The 23236-nt window shown below is 39.4% G+C and overlaps 1 protein-coding gene across 1 annotated transcript in view; it reads left to right on the top strand.

Annotated features, from left to right (window-relative positions):
• The window catches only part of NCKAP5 (NCK associated protein 5), a 334856-nt gene that overhangs the window by 83458 nt on the left and 228162 nt on the right, over positions 1 to 23236 (top strand). Inside the window, exons 1-2 of the mRNA XM_069021208.1 lie at positions 8514 to 8599; positions 15415 to 15488. Of these exons, the coding sequence (XP_068877309.1) occupies positions 8528 to 8599; positions 15415 to 15488 (146 nt within the window). The 5' untranslated portion in view covers positions 8514 to 8527. Of the gene's footprint in view, positions 8600 to 15414; positions 15489 to 23236 lie in introns of the transcript that reaches the window.

Here is a 23236-nt window from a genome sequence, read left to right as displayed (position 1 = left end):
CAATAACACTACACCTCTCCTGCTGAATATCTGATACTGATATCACACTGCATCCCTTTCCCTGCTGCTGTCTGCACAGACCCTAATCCTGGAGTTCATTCTCAAGCTCAGTCCTCCCTGTAGCCTTGCTAGATTGAGGTTTTCCACTGACCTTGGGGTGGTCAAGGCATGAAGAGCAGCGTAGCTGGGCTCCACATCTGACTGCCTCTCTGGGAGCTAATACATGGTGATGAAAAGAATGATGTAAATTGGTGGTAGAAATGGTGAAATCCAGCCTAGAATTGTGCTCAGGTGTCATTGGAATTGCAGTGCTATCCACTAGAAAACTTTCCCAAGGCTTTGAGGGCATAACAATAATAATTATGAAACTAATTAGTGCTTCCATAAAGATTATAGGTTAGTAAATACTTCTGAGTTTGCAGTCATGTTCAAGAACTTCCTCTTGATGGATATTAATATGTGCCTCATGTGTTTTTCAGATAAAGCAGTTAGAGCATATCAGTGTTATAATTTAAAAATTAGATGTGGAGGAAATCCTCAGATCTCCCAGGAGAATAGTATCCACATTATTCCAACTCCAAGCTACATTTATGATGTACTATATCTGCTAAGAATTGAATGCTGCCTTTTTTAAAACAAAGGTTTTCCTCATGTAGCACTAATCATGACTAAATGAATAATTACTGACTTGTGGAAAGCAGAAAACTGCCATGATTAATAACTTAGTATTGGATTTGATAGCAGAGCTCTAATCAGGAGCATTTTAGGAGACAAATAATCTAAAGTTCTTTTTCATCAAAATTTGAAAAATAAAACGATTCAATATGGCTTGAGACTTATCAGCTGACACATATTAGCACAGGCAATGCAATCTGCCAAAGCAGCAAAAAATCACTTGTGCCTGAGATGTCTCTGGAGCTGATTGCGTGACTCCCTTATGGAAAGGGCCTCTCCAGTTTTCAAGGCTGTAAGATTAAGTCACAGGATCTGAACTAAATAAACACTTTTTGAATGAGCTATTTTTGTACGTGTGTGTGTATGTGTAATGCACAACCATGCCTGGCAGCTTTTGGATGTCAGGTTAGGATGTAACCAGACTAAAAGACTGGAAGGGCTGAGGTTGTCTTGTTTTCGCCCATGGTCCTGCCAGGGTGACTCAGAGAAAGGCACTTGTTCAGTGACTCAGTTTCCCCTGGTATGCAGATCAGTCCAATAATCTCTGTGAACTTCTTAACTTTTTTTGGCATTGCAGGAGAGCCTGAAAAGTTTTGCAGTCTGAAACAACAGACTCGTTTGCCTTGTCTTAATCCTCCTGTGCACCATATTTACTTTGTGGCTAGACAGATACTCTCATATTCATCATGTCCTTCTGGCCCCAGGCACCTGATGCGTGAATACAAAGTAATATAAGGGGGAATTCTGCGATCCACATAAGTGATTGTGTCTTTCAAATATGTACAGAGGAAATTTTTCTTCACCTTATTCAGTATGAATGCAAGGAAAGGAATTTATATGCTGGGCTTCCTTGCCCTCCCCCTCTCAGAAAAAGAAAAGCAAAGCAGTTGGATACACAGGAAGGAATGGGGAGACAGTTTTGAAAATTTACCAAAAGCATTTCAGAAACCTCCAAGGAAGCAGAATGAGCACATTCCCATTAAAATCTCGTTAGGTGCCTATCTACATCTTTAGCTGTTTAAATGCTCCATCTAACACTGTGTTGTTTTGATTCCTTTGTGATTTGTGCTTTTCCTTCCAACAACTGGAGTGACACAGTGTAGTGGGTCACGACACACAGGTAAAAGTGGCTGGACTGAAAGACCCAGGCCATACTGAGCCCTGAGATTTGTTTGATTAAGTAAACACTGCAGGATTAGGCATTGTCTGAAATCCTACCCCAGGTATCCTCATCAGGAGAGGCTGCAGCAGGAGAACTGATCGGGATGCCAGGTCTAGGGCCTGAGTCACATCCCAGGTGCATGGAGACCTCTCTTGAGGCCCTGTCCCTTCACTGCTACCACAGAAACCTTTGGGTGGAACAATTTTGTTTTACAAGACTCAGTAATAAAGGGTACATGGGAAAAAGGGAGGTGAGACAAGAGAAATGGCTCTGCTCACCTGCAAACTTTTGAGTGGCTCCCTACAAGTCTTTGATCATGAAATGTTGAGGCAACTTCCTACTAAGAGCCTTTGCCCTGCTTTCATGGTGTGCCACTGTCTCCACATCCAAGCAAAGACTGTGTGACCCTTGTTTGTGACAAAATTTCCACGGAGTCCTATACAAATGGTGTAGTACTGTTGTGCAGTGAAGTGTTTGGTCTAAACTAAAAAAAGTCGGCAAGGAAAAGAGGAGGAAGGTTGTTATTAAAATATTAAAATATTGTATTAAAATGTAAGGGCTTTTGCCCTTACAAGAGAGAAGTTGCAGAACTACCCATGATATGCATTTATATAGAAGTAATTCAAAGGCTTTGTACTGACTAGCTGGCTTTTCTTCTTAAAGCTTTTGTAGCTGATTTATGAAAAGTGTTATTTCTGTTTCTCAAGCATATGAAAAGAAGCAAATTAACTCATTACATTATGTGGACAGTCAAAAGAAGAGTTAAATGGACCATACGACTTTCCCTTAAAACATTAATTTTCTTGTGTTGTCTTTAATTTCCTTCATAATAAAATGTTCACAATAGCCACTGGGTATTACTGTATGAAAGATAAATTAGATCATTCCTATTAGATGTAAATCCTTTCCTAGACTTGTCATCAGGACACGATTATTGTAAATTTCTCTATACATGTGAAATGCCAATCCTTGAATACATTTCCTGTTGGGAAACAAGAGATTTTCAGAGTCTTTTCATTTAGATACTGTCAAGTTGATGGCTATGGAAATGTTTTTTAAATGAATGATTAAGGACTGTATCTAAAGTTTGGAAATTGGTTTTTCTCCCCTGAATAAGTTTAATTCTGCAGCATCAATGAGACCTGAAGATGTTCAGCACTTCTCACAGCAAAGCCACACAACATGACATGAGCATGGCTCACTGGGGGCAGCAGCTTGGTTTTATGGCTCTCTTGATGTGTGTAACACCTGAAAACCACACTTACCTGGTGGGCCTCTCTTTATGTGAGGAGTGAGACATGAGAAATTCCTGCCATTGTGACTTCTGATGGGAGCTGGGCGTCTGGGGGACCTGCCCTGCCTGAGCTGTGGGGCAGGGCAGAGCCTTCAACACTAATCAACCCTTTCAAAAGTAATGCCTGTGAAGGGCATGTTGGTGTAGATGATGTAGGTTTGAAAGGGAAAAAAGGACTTTCTGGGCTGGAACCTCTCTTAACTTTTCAAGTTTTTTGGAGTTGTTGTTTTGGAGTTTTTCCTTCTGTGATTTAATATAAGCTCAGTATTTCTGATCTAGGCTATGCACACAAACAGCCTAAGGCTTATGGAAATGAATCTAAATCATTAGCTTTTGTGAAGATCATACAATAAACTGCCTGTGAGTCACGCAGGGAGCACGTACACAGGTCAGATGCAGAATTTCAGCCCCTCTGTTGTACATCAATTATTGCTGCTAGTTTTGAATACTCAGAAACATGAGATGCTTAACAAATGCTAGATAATAGCAAGAGGCCAGTGCATTCCAGAGTGTTTATGTACAATAATTACTATCCCCAAATGACACTTCTTCAAACCAGTGTTTGAAATTCTTTTTGTCCCATTACTCTAAAAATCATCCATTAAGCATAGAGAGGAAAACCTGATTACTTTCTGAATCTCATCTATGTTCATTTTGGACTGACATGGCCTCAGTTAATTCCCTCAAGGTGAGCATGATTCCAGCTGAAGGGGACCTGTAACACCCTTACACACTGGAAACGAGATGTGACCTGCATGTGAAAAAAAATGCCTTTAGGTACAGGATTGATGCATGGTGGGTTTTTTAATTTGCCCTCTCTGTCTCAGAACAATGAGAGCCAAGGCTTCTGCAGGAAATTGTGTCTCTGCCTCTGGTTCCCAAGACAGAGACACTGTCTAAGCATCACAATGGTGGCAGTAGAGCAGCGGGTACACTAACAGGATGCATCACTTGTTGCCATAGATTTTCCAGTTGATGATGATAAAGATCTTTAAAATGTAATTCAGTTAAATATCACAAAGAACTTTTCCAGTAAGCTGCAGTTAACGACAAAATTATATTACCAGAAATATAAAGATTTATGCTTATATTTCCACTGTTAATTCCTATTAAGTTCCCTGTGGATTGAAAGATTCATGTGTAAGAAACATGGACAGCTAAGTACATCACTTTGTATATCACACATAAAATTAAAGGCATTTTTAGAGTTGCATTATTGAACGCTAACTGGCAAGATGGTGTATAAAACAAAAAGCTGTCATGTAATCTGAATTGTCTCTATATATTCCTGCATAGCAGCCAACAATGAATATTTATCTAAGCAAATATTTTCCAGCCTTTCATGCTACAGTTTGTGTTTGTTTCAGTCTGATTTGAATAAACAGAATGCTTTGCAAGAACTGCAACTAATATCTTTAGGCACATAACATTTGAGATGGATCTGCAATTCAGGGCAGCAATATTCAACTGCAGAAAAATTATTAGCATTAACCAGGAACTAAATTAAAGCTACTACATTGTACCTGTGAATTGTGTAATGCTGAATGCAATTAAAGGTTCACTTTAATTTTTATGAAAAGGAAATAGATTCTTGTTAAATTGAGCAGCATCATTATGGTTGTTTAGCAGCTGTTGTACATGGCATACTGGAGTCACAAATGTTCAAGACACAAAGCATTAATAGTGTGTCAGATTGCTTATAAAAGCACAAGATAATAATGATTATTAATACAACAGTAGTATACAGGATTTGAAGAGGGAGTTTTTCTTTGCAACATAAGTAAAGAGGGAAAACTACCAATTTCTATTTTATGAAAGGCTTTGTATTAGGCTCAGTTACCCCTATGCATTAAACTCAAAGACTGGCATCCATATTCCCCCTGGGAAATGCACCTTGACAGCTCTCCTGGTGCCACTGGTCATTTCCCATTTAGCCCATGAGTTTTTTAATCTTGCCAAGGCAAATTTCCACTGTCCCAGACTGGTACCAATGGCTGTGAGTTTTTATAGTGTTGGTGGGGATGACAGGGTTGGAGTTGCAGCCCAACAAGAAATTGTCCTTGCAGTGCTTTCGTGCTTTCTGTTCCACCCAGATTTTACTGGGAATTAGTGTCTGTAACTAAAGGCACTGCTTTGGCTTAAGTATTTAACAGGCCTACACAACATAAGTGAATGCCTGTATGCTGTTTGCTGACACAAATATTCCAGTTCTTATTTCCTTTCTGGGACTTTACTGAACTCTCTGCTTATAGCTTACCATTACAGTGAAACATTTTCCTTCCACTAAATCCACTTTCACTAAATCCCTGATACACTAAAAATTTATCTCCAGCCAGGATCACATGATGCTGTCTAGCCTACACACCACTTAGGAAATGCCAAACTTCTTATGATTAATCCCCTGACCCAGAAAGTCAGGTTCCATCACGCTGCCTGCCTGTCCTGTGCGGGGGGGACTGTCAGCTCCTCACGAGAAACCTGCTTTGTGGAACAGCCCAGCTCCCTCCCATATGGAACTGAATATTTACTTACAAGAAAATACATAGAATGTTGCAGGATTGTTTTTTTTTTTAATTTGCCTACCTTCAAATACCTATGAGCAGGGCCAGTCCTGTTGCATCCATGAAAGTTTTTATTTTCTTGGATATCTCATGGAAATTAGTGAGTTGAAGAAAAATTGTGATTTGGGCAACAGCTTATAACTGATTCATGCCTTAGACTCAGTTGTGTCCTACAATCAGTCAATACCCAAAGCTGAATCTGATGCAAGTCCTGGTAATGACAGTGACAATATATGTGCTTCAGGCAGACCATGAGATGACAGAGCTCCCTGTGAGCACAGCTCCTGCTTTGTTTGTAATAAAGTATGAAAATGCAGAGATATATTTGTGTGTTAGCTTCTGATGAATTTCTTTTTTCTCTGTACACAGAGTGAAAAATTAACGGGATGTTTAGGAGCATATTTATTTGCATGTTTGGTCATTTTTCTGTGTGCTCGTGTTTATGTATCATGCAGATGAGATGGATGGATGTAAGCAGTCCCACTAAATTCAGCATACCAGGAAGGGGTGGAGTGCTGGAAGCAGCTTCTGAGATTTTCTGAGCAATGCTACATTATTAACTCGGAGACAATTTTTTCTTGACTATAGATATGCACAGGCGAGACGTTGCAAACAGAGACGGCGACATAGAGATTTATTCTCAAAATGTGCCATAACCAGTTCCCTCCTCTGTGTGGAAATGTTTGTGGTTAGAGCAGAGCTTGGTGGCAGGTGGACAAAAGAGGGATGGTTGGAGAAAGCAAGAGAAATCTGTCTGGAAAAGGGGTCCCAGCCTGTGGTGCCATACATCACCTTCTCTCTGCTCATCTCCAGATTCCCTGCTTTCCATCCATAAAAACCCTCAAGGGTTGGTAATTTGGGTTTTTCTAAACCTCAGGTTACCCTTGTGCTTAGAGTGGTGGTTGGAAGCTGGAAATCTTCAGAACTTTTTCTCACCTTGTTTTGTCCACTGATGCTTGGACATATTTCAACATCATCAAATTGATGTGTTTATAGCACTGTGTTGGATTTTTAACCTCACATTCAGATATTTTATATATGTGAATGAAGCCTACAAGAAAGACAGAGAGGGACTTTTTACAAGACAGGACAAGGGAGAGTAGATTCAAACTGAAAGAAATTAGGTTGAGGTTTGATATCCGGAGGCCCTGGCACAGGTTGCCCAGAGAACCTGTGGCTGCCCCATCCCTGGAAGTGTCCAAGGCCAGGTTGGATGGAGCTCTGAGCAACCTGGTCTAGTGAAGGGTGTCTCTATCCACATCAGGGGTGTTAGAACTAAATGGTCTTCAAGGTGCTCTCCAAACCAGGCCATCCTATATAGTGTATATTGCATAATTTTTGCTGTTGACTTTTAATGATTGAATGAATGAGCATCTACTGTTTGTTTATTAGGTTGTTTTTAAGTGTAAATAAAACCATATGAAGATAGGTTTGAATTACGTGTATGCACATTGTTCCTCACCAGAAGCTGCCAGAATAAACATGAGGACGAGTGATAACAAAGCAATTGCAGAAAATGGTAGCAAAAATGTCAGGTCCTGAGATACTCATTGTTGGATAGATGACAGTGGTTATTTCAAGTGAGATAAAAAGTCTGATACATTCCAACAATGAAGCATCTTTATCTGTGAATCCCAAACGTCTGTAATAACCTTAGAATTCAATTTTCCCAACTCTGCAATAGATCCTATGAGTGTTTTTCCATCCTTGTTGTAACTCCTTGTCTTCTCTAGACAGTGGGAGTCACATGCAAGTGCCATATGTCTATGTAAGTCAAATGCCTCCCACCAGCAGTTCTTCCATGTGTTGTGGTTGATTTATATTCATAAAAAACATTCAAAAAATGATTCAGAAATTGTAATTACTTGGTAATGTCAGAAATTGATTAATTAAATGCTCCAGTGTTTACTCTGCATTTTTTAAGGCTGCTAACATTTCTGGGCATTTTCTTACAGCATCAGAGTCTTTGCTGGGTAAAGTTTATTAATGTAAATTGGATTTGACATAAACAAGACTACAGCTAATTATTTCGTGTAAATATACACACTGCATAGCAGCAGACTCATAAAATCTGCACATCTTCCTACACTCTTTTTTTTTTTTTTTTTTTAACTCTGGATATCTGTTTTAGCTAAATAGCAAATTCCTGTTGCCTTAAATAACACTGTCACCTTTTCATTTGTGGAATTGCTGGGCTATAAACATTCATGACTCTCTGACACCTCCTTAACTTACACATGGTCATCAATAACTTCCAGCAACCAGGAACTCTCACATGTACCACTATGCTAAAGCTCACTTTCTCCATTAGCTTTATGTTTCACTGTACAGAGAGGTTTTATACTCACTGAGGACAAGAACTTTCCATAAGCTGCAGTAATTGGGAGAGAAACCCCAAACCTGCTCATAAGACAGGCAGGGTGCTCTGGTACAACCTGCTCGTCCATATTCATTCCTCTTCCTGGCCAAAAAGCAAATTTTTCCCATTTTCTGCTGAAATCTTTGGCTGATCCAGTGGTCTTGATTTTTTTGGCATGTTAGAAGTTCAAAGAGTAATTGGTGTTTTCCTTCCTCTGGGACAAGTGCTGGTGAACGCAGCCCATGATCTGCACCATCACCTGCACCTGCTGCAGCTCCTGCTCCTGCCTGCCACTCAGCGTCAGGCCCTACCCAGCCACTTGAACCTCGGGATAGGTGGGTATCCATGGATAGTCAGCCTTTATGGAGACTGTTTTGGATCCACATCCAAATTAAGGACATCCACATGTCAGTGCTGTAGGGATGTATTGCTCAATGAAGCTGTTGATGGGTGTTAAAAGCTCCACAACTTAGAGGATGACTAATAAATGCAAACTGTCCTGCTACGATATCATCCTTTTCTATTTCAAGATGACTCTAATGACTCAGGTAATGTTTTGCATTTGATTTTACTGATTTATATTTTCAGGGGGAAAAAATCAGCTAAAACCAGCATGGATTTTCCTGATGGAAAAAATGTCCAGTTTCTTTTTCTTCTACAGCCAAATGGAATAATTTGCTCAATATTTAGCAGAAATGACAAAATTTCCATGCTATTTGCATAGGGAAAAAAATTGCAACAATCCAAAACAACCAAGCACCTGAAATCTGAATGGTGGTGGTGGTGGTGGTTCCTACCAAATCTGTTCTGCACCTTCCAGCTCATGGTCTGCTGGCCTAGTAAGCTGTCCTGGTTTGAGACAAATTTGGAGGAACGTCCGAAATGAACGTATCCTCTAATAGAAGGCAGATTTCAACAGCCCCTCCCCCTTCAGGTTCAGAAAGAAATTCCTCAGAGGAAAGTGAAAAAAAAAAGTTATTTATTTTATAAGCAGAGTGCACACAGGCACAGAAAAAGAATAATGCTAAATAATAAAACCTCTCTCTGTGGAGAGAACATGGTAAAATTCAAAGTCCTTTGTAGGCACGTCAAAAGTTCTTTTCTCCGCTCTGCCGCAGTGGTGAGGGAATGCAGGGGAGTGTACAAGTCCTTGAGATACAGACCACTCTGAAAAAATTCGCCTGGCTTCTCTCCCTGCTCTCCTAAGAAACAGCTCAAAGACACAGGAAGGCACAAGATTCATGTCTGGCATAGGGCAGACGATAGGGAATACAGTATCCTACAGTCCCCCAGGACACAAGCCACGGAAGAGCTCTTGCAGAGTACTGGTCCCCACATTTCTCCTGCACATGCCTGCCTGAGATAGGAGATTTGCTCCTAGAAAATGTCTTACTGGAAAACAGAAGGTTTTATAAGCTGATGGAAGACAGCATAAAACTGCAGTATTCTCTCCCCCCATTCTCTTCCTTGTGGGGAAAGAACTCCAACATCAGTGTCCCTGAGTAGCAGGGTACCCACTCTGTTATCCCAGAGACTGAACTTCTTTAGGGACAAACTGGCAAAAACCCAAATGCAGCAGGGTTCTCTGTGCCAGCTGCAGATCTGGATAGCATTCCTCTGAGAACTATCCCTGCATCCCTGTCCTCAGAGAGCACAGGGTGCAGAATCTGTCCATCAGTTAACGAGCTTGTGCTATTTCAGGCTTTATTAAACTTTGCTGCCGTCTGTGGATGGTGCCGGTTAATAGGGTGCAAAGCGGAAGCCAAGCAGCAGCAGCAGGAGGAAAACCCAGCTGATTTTTTATGAAAACAACTGGCTTCAGATGAATTGGAAATCGGTTTTAATCACTGCAGCTGAGATGTAATATGAACTGTTCACTGAGGCTTAAGTGATTTTGAACAATTAAGAAATTTGCTCAACATATTTATTAAAATAATCATTACTGCTTTTTCCATAATGGTGTAATGTGCACGAGGGCTCTTGCCAGCCTCCTGCTCCATTCCAGAGGCTCTCAATGTGCACTTTCATGCCAGTTGTTAATAAACCCAACAATTAAAATAACATGCTGAAATCATGTAGGAAAATAATAAAACAGCAATAATGGCAGTTTCAAAAGATATTATTTTCTTAAGCCACACAGTTTAGCTCTTACTGCTATTTAGGACCAAAGGTGAGCAGTCTATCCAGGTGTGGTATTGAAAGGTGTGAAAAAATACTAATCCTAAAGGGTTTTACTTTTTTTATATCTTGTTTCTTTTTAGTGTGCAACCGAAAGATCACTCAATTCTCATTGATATTGCTTTTGGACATGAGAAACATTATCTAGACAAGACAATAAAATAAATATATCTATATATAAATATATATGTGTGTCCTCTTAGGCTGCTGGAAAAAAGTCTGTTTTCTATCCAAGGTTTATGCAGCAGGATAAAAACAAAAATAAATATTTTACAAAAGTTATAATATTCTCTGAAGTCACTCTCCCTAGATTTAAAGCTTTACCCTAGGGCACTCTTCCAAGATCCTTCAAAAATGACTTGTGTCTCCACACTCAGTGTAACAGCTTAGATGTCCCCCTTGTTGCTTTGCTAACATCATTTCCTAATTGCAACAGTCTGCTGTTTGGCTGCAGACAGCTTTGTTGTTGTTTGATTTCTAATAACCTTTCCCTGTGAAAATGTGACTTCCTGAACTGTAGCAGATGATTGTGGGCTCTCTGTGGAGCTCCCTGTCTGCAGGGCTGGATGGCTCCAGACACTCAGAGGAACTTGTCTGTGCGCTTATCCCGTTGTTCATTTGGTTTTTCTCTGCTCCCCAGTGACCAATGTCTTCCTCTGTGGAGCACAGGAGCCTGAATCCATGCTGGTGCTTTCCTGCCTGGCTCCTAATACAAATATTAGGGGAATCAAGGGGTAGTGTTGTGGAAGAGTGGGCTGGGGCTGTCTGCACAGAGTCTGTCCCAGCCAAACTGGGAGTGGAATTAGATGTGCTGGGTGGGGGAAATGGGAAACTTTGTCTGGGCTGTACAGGGCTGAATATGTTTATGTCTCAGCCCTGCTTCAAAACTGGTCTGCAGGAACATGAGTGCCAGCCTAGTCTCTGTCGTGGTGTCCCTGTTTTCTGCACAGCCCAGGCATCCCAGCCATGCACGAGGCCCTGTGTTGGGACCTCATTCAGGACAGGAGAGTGGTGGCAGGGGGACAGTGGCCGTGTTCCTGTGTGCCTGGCTGAGGTGTGTGGGTCTGGGGGAGCTGGGGTGTCCGTGCTGCAGGAAGGGCCAGTCCCACCCCATGGCCCTGCTCCCCAGTGCAGCACAGGGAGAGCCTGCAGCTCATGAGTAGCCCTATTGAATTAAGTACGTAATCAAGCGATTTGCTGGTATCCTTAATCCTTTTCACATCTCACTAAGCTCATTAAACTCTCTTTGATACCAAGCTGTGCAAGTTCCTTAAGAGAGGCAGAGCCTACGTGCTATTTCTTTGGCTTGAATTTATCACCTCCAGCTTCCAGCGAGGGAGATTCCTGTGCTGGGAGCCTAAGGTTGCTCTAAGGGTTTGCTCTGTAACAATGGATGGGAAAATGTTCTGTGTGCTGGATAATTTTTGATACCCTGCCCAGCACAACAACAGGGATATGCCAGAACAAATACCCACGTAACCAACCAAAATACCGAGCAGTGGATCCCGGGCCTCAGTGGAGGCATTTCATTTCCTTTCTCTTCCCTGTTTTTTCCTGACAGCCATCCAGCTAACAAAGAAAATAAAAATAAAACCCTAAAAAACTAGCAAAACAATTAAGCATTGCAAAATGAGATATTTAGTTCTGTCAAAAAAACATATTTAGGTATATTTCTAGGTTTGAGCTTCAACTCAAATCAGCAACGATTTGGGTAGAGCAGTTCTCTAATGCTCTCTAAATTAGATGAGCTGGTATGTGATATTTGCATGCCATCTCCTCCTGCATGCCAGAATACATGCAGCTGTTAGAAAGATTTGCTCCTGTATTTAAACATATTACAGAAGGGGTTTTTTCCTTAAAACAGTGCAGTTATATGCCATCACAGGAGGATAGATGGAGGAGTGAGTTTCTCATGGCTGCAAGGTAACTAATTCAGAAGAAAAGAGACAGGTTTCACTCATTATTCTGAAAAATGCTTTAATTGTTTGTTTGTTTGTTTGTTTGTTTAAATAATGAACTTCTCAGTAATCCTGCAAGTTGTGAGGCATGGCTGGAGGTAGGAGTGGGACTCCAAGCAGAGCCAGCACAGTGCAGGCTGCTGAGGTCTAGTCCAGGTGTGGATAACAGCATGGATGGCAATTCTACAACCAGTACAGTCACTATGTAACAGTATCAAATGTACATAAATACACTAATTTGGAGTCTACAACTTCAGATTAAAAGTGCTGCATCATTTCAGAAATATTGACTTGGCCTTACACAGCTCTTACTCTGCAGGTGCTCAGTGTCCATCTTTCTAGGGGGAACAGGAAGAATTGTGACCCTCTTTTGAAACCCTGGGGCTGCTATGCTTTTACAGCCTTTCTCCCCTTTGACTGGTCTGTCTCATTAGTATCTAATATTAGCACCATCATGTCTACCTAAATGATTTTTACCCTTACATCAGAAAACTATGCTCTTTCAGACTCCACAGATATCCATGCTACTCAGAGTCTGCATGGTACAAGTATTCATATGACAGAGCTCCAAGGAAGCTACAGAATAGTTGTATTTCCCTTCCAGATGTGATCTATTGGGCACTGTGAAGTGCTTTAATGAACTGTATACATGGTCTCATTGAACATAAAGTCAGAGAATCATTTAGGTTGGAAAAGACCTTTAAAGTCATTGGGTCCAGCTGTAGCCCACTGTGCTTACTTTGGGGTTTCATTCACATTTTCTGCTGTCACTGAATGTGCCAAGTTATTCCAAATCACAAAGTTGTTCTAAATCTCAAGTGACTGTTTGCTATTTGCTTCACACTGACAAAATGATAACACTGGGTCCTGATCCAGGGATGGCAGAATTTGTCTTATTGGGAGAGCTGATAAGAGAAGAGAGCAGAAACCTGGGCTTGGGGACAGAGGCCTTGTCTGAAGCAGATGGCTTGCTGTGGACACAGCTGGCACATGAATGTGCCAGAAGAAAGGAGGTGCTGCTAACCATGATCAAATCATGGCTGATTTTTTTACATCACTTTTGGACACTGACAGATCACATACTCCTAGGTTGCAGGTTTTTAAAGAGAAACAGAATAATATTTCTGATTTGTCACAGGAAAACCTTAACATTAAGGCAGCAGTCATATAGGATAAACACAGTGCTTTCTTTTTCCCCATTGTCCTTATTTCCAGAAAACATTTTTAAGAAAATTGCTTCAGAATGAGGTTTTTATATTATCATGGTAGAATTATGCAGAATAAAATTGCTGATCCTATCTTTGCCTGTAGGGCAAAGAGCACTGATGAATAAATCAGGAATATTGTTTAATATTACATTAAAAAGATGTAAAGGTATTAATACTAATTTATGCCAGATTTGTTGTAGTAAAAAAATATTAAGTAAAATAGGCAACTTGTTTTAAAGAACTTGGTATTGCAACTAATCATCATTATATATTTGCACGGAATATATTTTCTGAATTCTCATATATGTGTATTGCAGAATGATTTTACTAGAATTAGCTTAGAAGAAGCTTCCTGCTTAATTGCCACTAAAGTTCATGGTGTTTCCCAGGATTTACATTATTTAAGGTTTTCTGAAGGAAACAGCTACAAGATACTTCTATTTACAGTGGTTAGAATGAAATTTAAACTAGGAGTAACCACAGAGTTTAATGGAAAATTTTACAATACCCAAAGCTTTTCAAGCCATGCAGTTTGAACAGGATATGGCTGAGATGCTTTTGCAGAGGCTCCTTGGGAACAGAGTTGTACTCTTGCTTCCTGTCTGTGCCAGGGACCTTTCCTGGTGCCTTTGCAGGACCACTCTCCCTCCCTCCCTCCCTTCCTCTCTCTCTCTCTCTCTCTTTCCTCTAACAAGGAAATAATTACTGTGGTCAGAAACACAAAATCACTTGGAACAATTCCAGTACTGAAAAATAAAAATGTACATTTATACATAAATTATGATCATTAAAATCAGCTAACATTTATCTTCACCTTGAGAAGAAATGATGATGTACTGTCCCTGTAGTGGCTGTCTCATATTCCTGGCCATGAAGATAAATAGCTCAGAAGAAACAACTACTTTGCAACAAAAATCCATATTTGTACACAAAAGAAATAATAAGAGTAAGGAAACAACTTCTAATACAAACAGGAAACCCACAAAGTGGTTCTGTGATGAGTCCAGAGGTAAAACAGTGGAGCTATAAAAGTGGAGCTTTTGTCTCCAGAAAGTGAAGATGGATTCTTTTCCATGTAGTACTCCAACACTTGCTATTTCCTGAAGTATGAGGTTTGAGACATATTTTTGCTTTGGTGAGATATTTCAGGAAAGTTATATTATTACTGTTAGGCTTTCAGAATAATAGTAATGTGACTGTGTTGGTACTGCTGTCAAACAAATATATCATATCACGTTATTTTGTGGGCTCATTCTGAAATATTTGATATAAATAACACTGATGTTGCCTTCCTCCTGGAAATGAGGTGGTGTATTTCTATTACTGACAGATTTCTCTGCTGAGACTAAACATCATCTCTTTGCATTGGGTTTAAAGAATAGGCTTCAATAGGAAAAAAATCAGAATTGTTCATCTGGTCAAGATTATTTATCAGAAATTCTGTCTAGATACAAGTACAGGAGGTTTCATAGAGCTGATATTGCAAGTTATTGCATCTGCAAAAGTTGGACTGGAAAATAATATAGGAGCTGAGTTATAGCTTCATTTTCAAATAGGGTACAGGCTATAGTATTTTTCATACTGTCCATGAAATAAATATTTGAGTCAAGTATTCAGTTCACTTTGATTTATATCTAAAGTAAACAAAATGTGCACCAAAACAGTGACAGCACTGCTGGGAAGTTATTTTTTCAGTCTGGATCCAGAGAAGATTGTTCTGGGCTTGGAATATGGATATGAATATATAATGTGCTGCTTGTGTATCCTCAGTGCCTCTTGTCTTTCCCTCAAATAATCTCTGAAGAGTGCATTGGGCTTCTGCCCTGTTCATGTGATATAAATCCAAATGTGGATTTAATCTAGATTTTTACATCACCGTGATTTCTATGGACATGGGATAACTTTGGGAGCAAAATCAAAGTGCACTCCACAAACTGACTCTAACTGGTTTTTACTCAAAACTTTACAAATGCTTTGAACACTGAAAAACTAATGTTTTAATATATTTTTTTCATTTAGGAATATATGGACTCCAACAAATACATAGAGCATTTAGTGACTCAGCTGGAAGAACAACGCTGGAATTTATGGAGGTGAGTACTGTGCACACATATTTATTTATGTTGTTATTTAGGAAAAGTTACTGCAATCTATAGTTTCCATTTTTTGAGTTCAAGGAAATGATTGGGTATTCAGTTTCTCAATTTTTTAATTCTTTGCAGGGACCAAATCTTACCACATGAAATAAGCAGGGCACACACAAGTCAAATCAGGGCAGTTACACACATGCACAGGTTTATTCACATTAAAGTTTCTAGGCAGTGGATGCTAACTCTACTTCAGATTCTTTTAATTGGACTGAATTTCAGAAATATCCTCGAATATAAGTGTTTTCATTGAATGGCACACAAAATCTAGCCAAAAACCAGCATAGCAGCATGACCAATTGAAAGTTTTGAAACTAAAATAAATACAGGTTTACAATTTTGTGGTGTCTTGATAGTCTGGGTTTTCTATTTCTTCTCTGTTCATGTTGCCCAGACTTCACCCTGGTTTAAGCAAAGCAGGGATTGCCACATGCTGGTGGGTGTTTCTACCCTGCCTACAGCAAATCTGTACTGCTCAAATCCTGTCTAACATAACATTTAATACAAAGGAAATCAAATACTACCAGTGATAAAACTCCTTCAAAATTCACAGCAATTTTTTTTAATGCGATATTTAATTTTTTCTGAAGACATATGAACAGTGACAGTCTTTTAAAATACACAGTCAAATATAAAAGAATCTTCAGGGAATAATTTAATCTTCATAGACTGAAACCTATTTCACCTTAGTTTTGATCAAGGGAGAAGTAATGATCTGTCTGATTTTTCAGATGAATGCCTCTCATGTACAAAAAAGAGCAGCTTTGCACATACCAGTATTAGTTGTTCTGCACCTCACAAACTTTTTGACCTATACAATATAAAGTAGTATCATGGCATTTACAGCATACAGCATTATGATATTGACTCTTACAGACAAACTCAGAAAGTTTGTGCTTAATATCTGCTTTTCCTAAAAAGTAGGCAAAATAATTGACACAAAAAAATTGAAGTTTTCATTTAACATTGCAGAACTCAGGAGGCTAACTTTGTAAGAATGAAGGTGATAACATTATATGCACATGACACTGCTGTGGTTAAATATAAATGAATAATAAAAAATTAAAATTTTAAAAAGTCTTTGAAAAGTAGCAGGGGTACTGACTTTATTATAAACAGACACAGATGTGTTCTGAAAATTCAGAGGTTTTGGAAAACTGAAATTAATTTATTTTTAAATATTATTTATTTTTATTATTATTTTTATGGGGTGTTGGCATAAAAAGTTAAGACTGGTAACGAGCACTACAAGAAAAACCCTTCTGGTTTAGCCAGTCTTCTTTGAACACTTTATTCCTCTCTTTCAAATCTCTAAGAAGATTCATGGTGAGGATTATGCTAATAGCTGGCACTATACAGGGGCAGTGCTGGGCTGTCTACAGCCAGACAGATGTCCTAATAAATCAGCAGAGCCCTCTCCTCAGCCTTCATTATGCTCTTGATTTGTGACTGCCATGATGTGAACCCAGTGGGTCACTGGGCGCTGAACGTGACATTGACCGATAACCCGCACTGTACTCGGGGCGAGCCCATAAAACTGACACACACAAATTCTGCCCATTTAGCTCCTCCAGCCTCACTCACAGCCAGGACAGATTTATAGTGCCCAGGCCAAAGCAGAGGAGACTAAACCAAATGCCATGGTGTGCATATCAATTTTACATTTCCACACGTACAATGGGACCCTAAAAGACATGTGGGGGCCAAAATTTCTTTTCACTTTAGAGGATGACTGTTTATACATGACATTAGCATCTGCTGTGGAACATTTATTGCTGTAATTGCCATCCCAGGAGGACTGGCTATGGTTAGGTCGTGTTTTATTGCTTTCCACTAAAGCAGACCTCTAGCCCAGCTTCAGATGCCTTTTTCTTGAAACCTTGACCACAACGAGTGAAGGTACCTCACTAGTTTGTGAAGATGCAGTCTTTACTAACATATTAACAACTTGTCAGTGATTTCCCTATTTTCAGGGAAAAAGCCACATTTACCCAATGTGAGACAAATTTCACCCCATCAATGTAAATCACCAACATTTACCACAGAAGGTGATGCATGAGTGGTTGTGCACCTCCATGTATCAGTTTAAAAAAAAAAAATTATTTTGGATTTCTCTGCCCTATTCTGTCTGGAAATAGCTTTAGACAGGACAGAGTTGGGTCAGGGGAGGGAAATCCCCCAGCAATGTTGTTTCTTACCTAGTTATTTAATGGTTTAGTTCAGCTAATGGGCATTCCTATGTATAATATTTATGGCAGAATCCCATGGACAATCAATATGAGAAGCAAAAATTTGCTCCTGCAGTCTTTGCTAATTGACTTGACAGTAGATAGTAATTTTTAAGTCTTGACACACAGATCAGTGGCAGCAATTACTAATTCTCTTAACAGAAGAAAGAAGTCATAATTCAGCATAGGGTGCTTGCCTGAATAAGCAAAGGTCAGACCCTGGTCTTGAGACCTGTCCAGGGAATTTTATTAGTAGTGCTACTAGAACCAGGACCAACACTTCAGTCTGCCTTGGTGAATGCATGAGGATATGCTGCACTTCAGACATGACTGATATGTAATAAATTAATGAAGGTGCAACAGCACTTCCTTACTTTATTGCAGTAATGTAAGACACAGAGGGGAGGGACCAGAAATTCACATGAGGATTGCATTGCATTTCTGCAACGCTCTATATTCAAAACAGACTTTGTTAAATAGATCTGCTCTGCTTTCATCAGCAGCATCAGCATGCTTCTGTGCTCCTGGTTTTAATGCCTGTGTACTAAAGAGGTGCCAAGTATTAAACAGGTTGCTTTTGCTGTAATCATGAACTTTCATTGGGAAGCCTTAATTGTTAAGCAGAATAGCTCTGTGAGAATTCTTAATGGTGAGCACAGATTAAAATAACAACTGCGATTAGCTTTAAACTGCTTGACTAGAAAAAGACTAATCTGAGGGGAATAAGTTGCATGGCAAACAAAGGAAAAACCCTGTGTATGATATTACAGTAATGAAGGCCGAGAAAAAAATCAAATGTTACCCCAACTAAATAAGGTCATGCTCTGCACAAACATCTTTTTCTTGCCAGGGTTTAGCAACTTGGCCCGAGGGGAATGAAGGTATAAGCCAAAATGAAGGTCTTGGGGCCGAAACTCCATTTTAACCCATGTTAAACCCACTTAACATTTAACCCATGTTAAGTTTCTCATAACAAACATTGCCTCTGGTCTATGATGCTAATGTGAGTTATAGATTGTATTTGGAATTAATTATCTTTCAAAATTGTTGTTGTAGTCTACGATTAGAGGTTGGTGTGGTGAGGTGTGGTAAGAGCATGAGGCTTCCTTCTACTTTGCTTCTTGATCCACCTGTCTGGTCCTACCATCCTGGCAATGCATAAACTCAGCAAAAAGGTGTTTTGTGCTATTAGCCACTAAAGCCTGCCTCTTGTCTCTTCATCAGTGTTTGGTTTTGCTGGGGTGGTGTTTTCTTGGGTTTTTTTTTTTCTACATCTCTACAGCACTGCTGGATGTATATGATAAATTTGTAGAATCCATGCAAACATTGATTCATTTTCATTTCCTTAGTATTTGAAGCTGAGGCTGAATGAGGTAGAGTAGAATTGAGTTTTGGAAATTAGGAGTCATTCAGTCACCACAGGTACTCAGATGCTTCCAACTAACATTGTAATATCACATATATCTCTTTAAAGCTGAGGTTTCTTATCTGTGACCTTATGTGTGAAAAAACACACAAAAACATAGATAAAAACCATATAAAGCTACCAAGTTGTGTAACAGAGCTCACAGTACTTCTTCAAACGAGCATTTCTGCCAAGGATTGGTGTTTAAATATGCTCATGAGGATACCCATTTAAAAATGTATCTTATTTTTGGCCAAATATGCTTTTCTTTAGCTGAGTATAAACGTGGATGGTTCAGTGAGCAGTGCAGATGTAGTTACAGGCCACAAAAAGCGCTGCCATTGTATTATCTGTGAATGAGAACCACTTGCTTCCTTTGGCTCCCCAGTACAATGCCCATGTCACACCACAGCTATTACAGCTACTTCTTCAGGACCAGACTGGGTGAGAACAATTTTAATAATGAATATAGAGAAAAGCAAGGTTTTTACTGTTTGCCTTTTAATTTGTATTTTTGATAGGGTCATAGAAAAGTAAGAGGGGATAGTTTAAAGATTACAAATGAACCTGATGGACTATGTATGTCCACTATAAATACTGAACATGCACAGGAAAAGGCTGAAGAGCTGCTAGAACACTTGTTCCAGTTGCAGTAGAAACAGGGCTTATTGGAGGATTTGTCTCAATCTTGTTCAAATCAAGATTGATCACTGTCTTTCAAGCAAATATAAATGCCTCACAGAAGTTTATACCTGCTAAGATTTTTTTTAATAGTTCCACTAATTAGACATATAAAATGATTGTCCTCATCTGATTAAAGTTGATAGTAATTTTATGTGCAGCTCTTTACCAGATCAATAAATAAATCTCTTTCAGCAATGAGCCATTTTAGCTCCAACAAGGCATATTTTTCAGAAGTATTTACTAAGCTGACTTAAAATTAAACTCAGCTTAATGTGCTCTGGTAAATGAGAAATATGATCTGGGATGATTTTGGCATTATATATTCATAAAAAGTATTAATTTTAAAGAACATGACTCTCAGCCTGTTTCCTCTAACTGGAAAAAACTCCCATTAATACTGCTCATCAGTGCTGCATGAGTCAGGAGTGAAGTGTCAAGCCTCAGTTATTGAAGTCATTACATAAAGGACTGGGAACCATCTGAACAGAAAATAATCTTGATATAAGCAAATATCTCTGTATCTATGCTAAACTACCCAGATTTCAAAACTGCAGGAAAAAGATGAGAAAGTGGTCTGTAAAAAGTAACTTCATATGGCTGTTTATAAAATTAAATAAATTAACCATGTTAAATTTTTAAATATTAATAGCATTCTGTAATTAATTAGGGATTGGGGTATTTTTGCACAGATGTATGCTTGTCATAATAGCGAGACTGCCAGAGCCATGAACTGATTTTGTTTCTCTTAAATTATAAAATAGAAGGCCTTGAGCAAAATATATTCTTTAGATATATTTGGTAGAATAAGGATCACAAATGTTCCCTACCAAGTTGAAAGGAAAAAAACTCCAGCAGGGAAGTATGTGGAAGGTCTATTTGGCATATGGATGTTTGTTAAAAGCAAAATGCATGAACAGCCCAGACTAAATTAGTTCCTCATTTGTATGCTGGGAAATGAAATGTATAATCCTGGCATGGTTCTGCATTTGTTTTAGATTTTTTGTAAGAACAAGCTCTTTTGTGTATGCAGATATACATATCACTGTAGTGGCTATTTAGGGTTAGGGAGAAAAAAAATCTACTTTGAAGTGGTTTTGTCTGACGCTAAGTGTGAGTGGCAGGAGTTTGTCTGTGTCCTGCAGTGCAGCCTGGCCCAGGTAGCAGCACCGGGCGCTGCACAACTGCTGCGTCACTGCATGGGGGAACAGGGCTGACCCCATACAGCCCTGCAGGGAACCCTCAGGGCACCTGCTCATCTCCCACAGCACCCAGCCTCAGAGGGGAAACAGAGAGCAGAGCAACACAACCATCTAAAGAAAGGAATACGCAATTGTCTGATGTTGGTGCTCTGAGATTACCTCGTTCTTCCTTAGAAAGCAAACATTTCAGAATGGGAACTGACTGTAGTCTCTCTTTATTACTGAATTTACTCTTCTACTAATGTCTACACACAGCCATGCTTACTCAAATCATATTTCACTCCTCAGGTAATCCCAATTATCTTATTGGCTTTATTCACAGAGCAAAGAATAATTTCGATGAGTAACAGTGGCATTTCCCTGAAGTCTTCTCTAAGACTGAAAAACTTATCTTTACACAGAGCCTTGGCTCCTATTTGGCAAAGGAAAAACCTACGGATTTACATCAAGGCAACAACTGAGAATTCAGCCCCTTATAAAAACAGGATGTCAAAATATATTATAGAAATAAGCACGGCACAGACACAGGCTGTGAGATGGGGTTTTAGACAGGGGGTTTAAGGAAGAAAAGGAAGATCTATGAATTTGCTATTTTTAAAGGAATTGTGCCTTACTGACCTGTTTCACTAATGAAGTCTACAAATAGGGCACAGCTGATATAGAGGAGGAGGCCAAGGAGAAATTGTATATGAAATCATACAAGTCGGGTTAGCACCTTTCCCTATAAATGAGTTTCACTCATGAAAGAGAAGTTAAATAATGAAGTTTAGGATTTATATTTCTTTCTGTAATGCTTAACCTTTTTTTTTTTTCTAAATTACATTAAAGCAAGAGTTTAAGAACCCAAGTGAGAACAGGGCCTCATTGTTCCACACAAAGTGAGAAACGGCTTTTGTCTCCTCAGACCCAAGGATGCAACAAGAAATAATATAATTCCCTTTTAACAAAGAAAAGTAAGTAATGGAGCTTATACAAGAGATCCATGTGTAAGCCACAGTTTTGCTGTGTTCTCATGTCACAGCACTGTGTACTGTCAGCCTGTTCACTCCAGGCTGAGGGATGAAGTTCCCACATGAAACTTTAAAAGGCTCTATGGCTTAAAACACACTTGGTGGCAATCTCATCCCATGCTGTGTGATGGGAGAGGCTTTTCTTGTGTCTACAATTCACACCATGATGAGGTGTGGAAGAGGTGACCTATCTTTGGAAGAGTCCTCTCCAGCTCCTGTCCTTGTCCCTGGTCACTCCACGGTATAAAGTAAATGACGTCCTCTATCAGGGGGTGGGAAGTGGCAAGGGGAGCAGGAGAGAAGGGCTCTGTCCTGTTCTCTTCAGGCAGTTTATTTTAAAGTACATGGATGTTCCTGTGCTGATGCAATGGTTTTTCACATAGAAAAAACCATGGATGTAGATCCTGTGTCATCTGGCTGGGCCTTTTACAAGACAAATACTGCTTGAGTTGAAAGCAGGACACCTGTGCAGCCAAAATATTGCTGTGGCACCACTTCTTCCTGCTGTTTGTGTGCTGATCCATCACTGTCATCTTCCTGCTTTTTCCCATGACAGTCAGTGCCTGTGTCCAGGCTTTGTGCGAGACTGGCACCTGAAGATCCAGTTTCCCTGAATTCTGTAGGACTTGGCTGGCTTCCAGTTCACACATGGCGCAGGAGATTTAGGGTGCACCTCCTATCAGTTCTTCCTGCTGTACAAAATCCTTTTTATGTTAACAAATTATACTTTTCATTGCTTCATTTGTTAATAAAAGGGCATTATTGTGCCTGTAGCAATCCAGATTCTGGGATATCATCCATTCACACTTTTTTTTAATCAGGAGTAAATTCCAGCATATTCTGCTGTAGGGAAAATATCATGCATTTATAGCATAAACCTGTATAAACATTATTGTAATGGGTTCCACTGGGAACAGGGTTTCAAATATAAAGCAGCATTCATCACATATTAAAGACATGAGCATATTTTTTTCCTACTTAAATCTGCATAGTTCACAATTTGCTAACTCTTGCTTATGTAGACATTCCCCTGAGTTTTTCAGAATTTAATAAAAGCCTGCAAAATGCAGGGCTCTTAGTTTTATTACCACCTGATTAGCTAAGCAGAATTTAGAAAGTATAACTCAAATAAGCAAAAAATAAAAACCCCAAATTGATCTCCATCAAA

This window comes from Aphelocoma coerulescens, chromosome 7 (genome assembly GCF_041296385.1).
Source record: "Aphelocoma coerulescens isolate FSJ_1873_10779 chromosome 7, UR_Acoe_1.0, whole genome shotgun sequence".
Lineage (NCBI taxonomy): Eukaryota > Metazoa > Chordata > Aves > Passeriformes > Corvidae > Aphelocoma > Aphelocoma coerulescens.
Note: the sequence above shows the minus strand (reverse complement) of the source record. Positions and strands in the feature narration are given on the sequence as shown.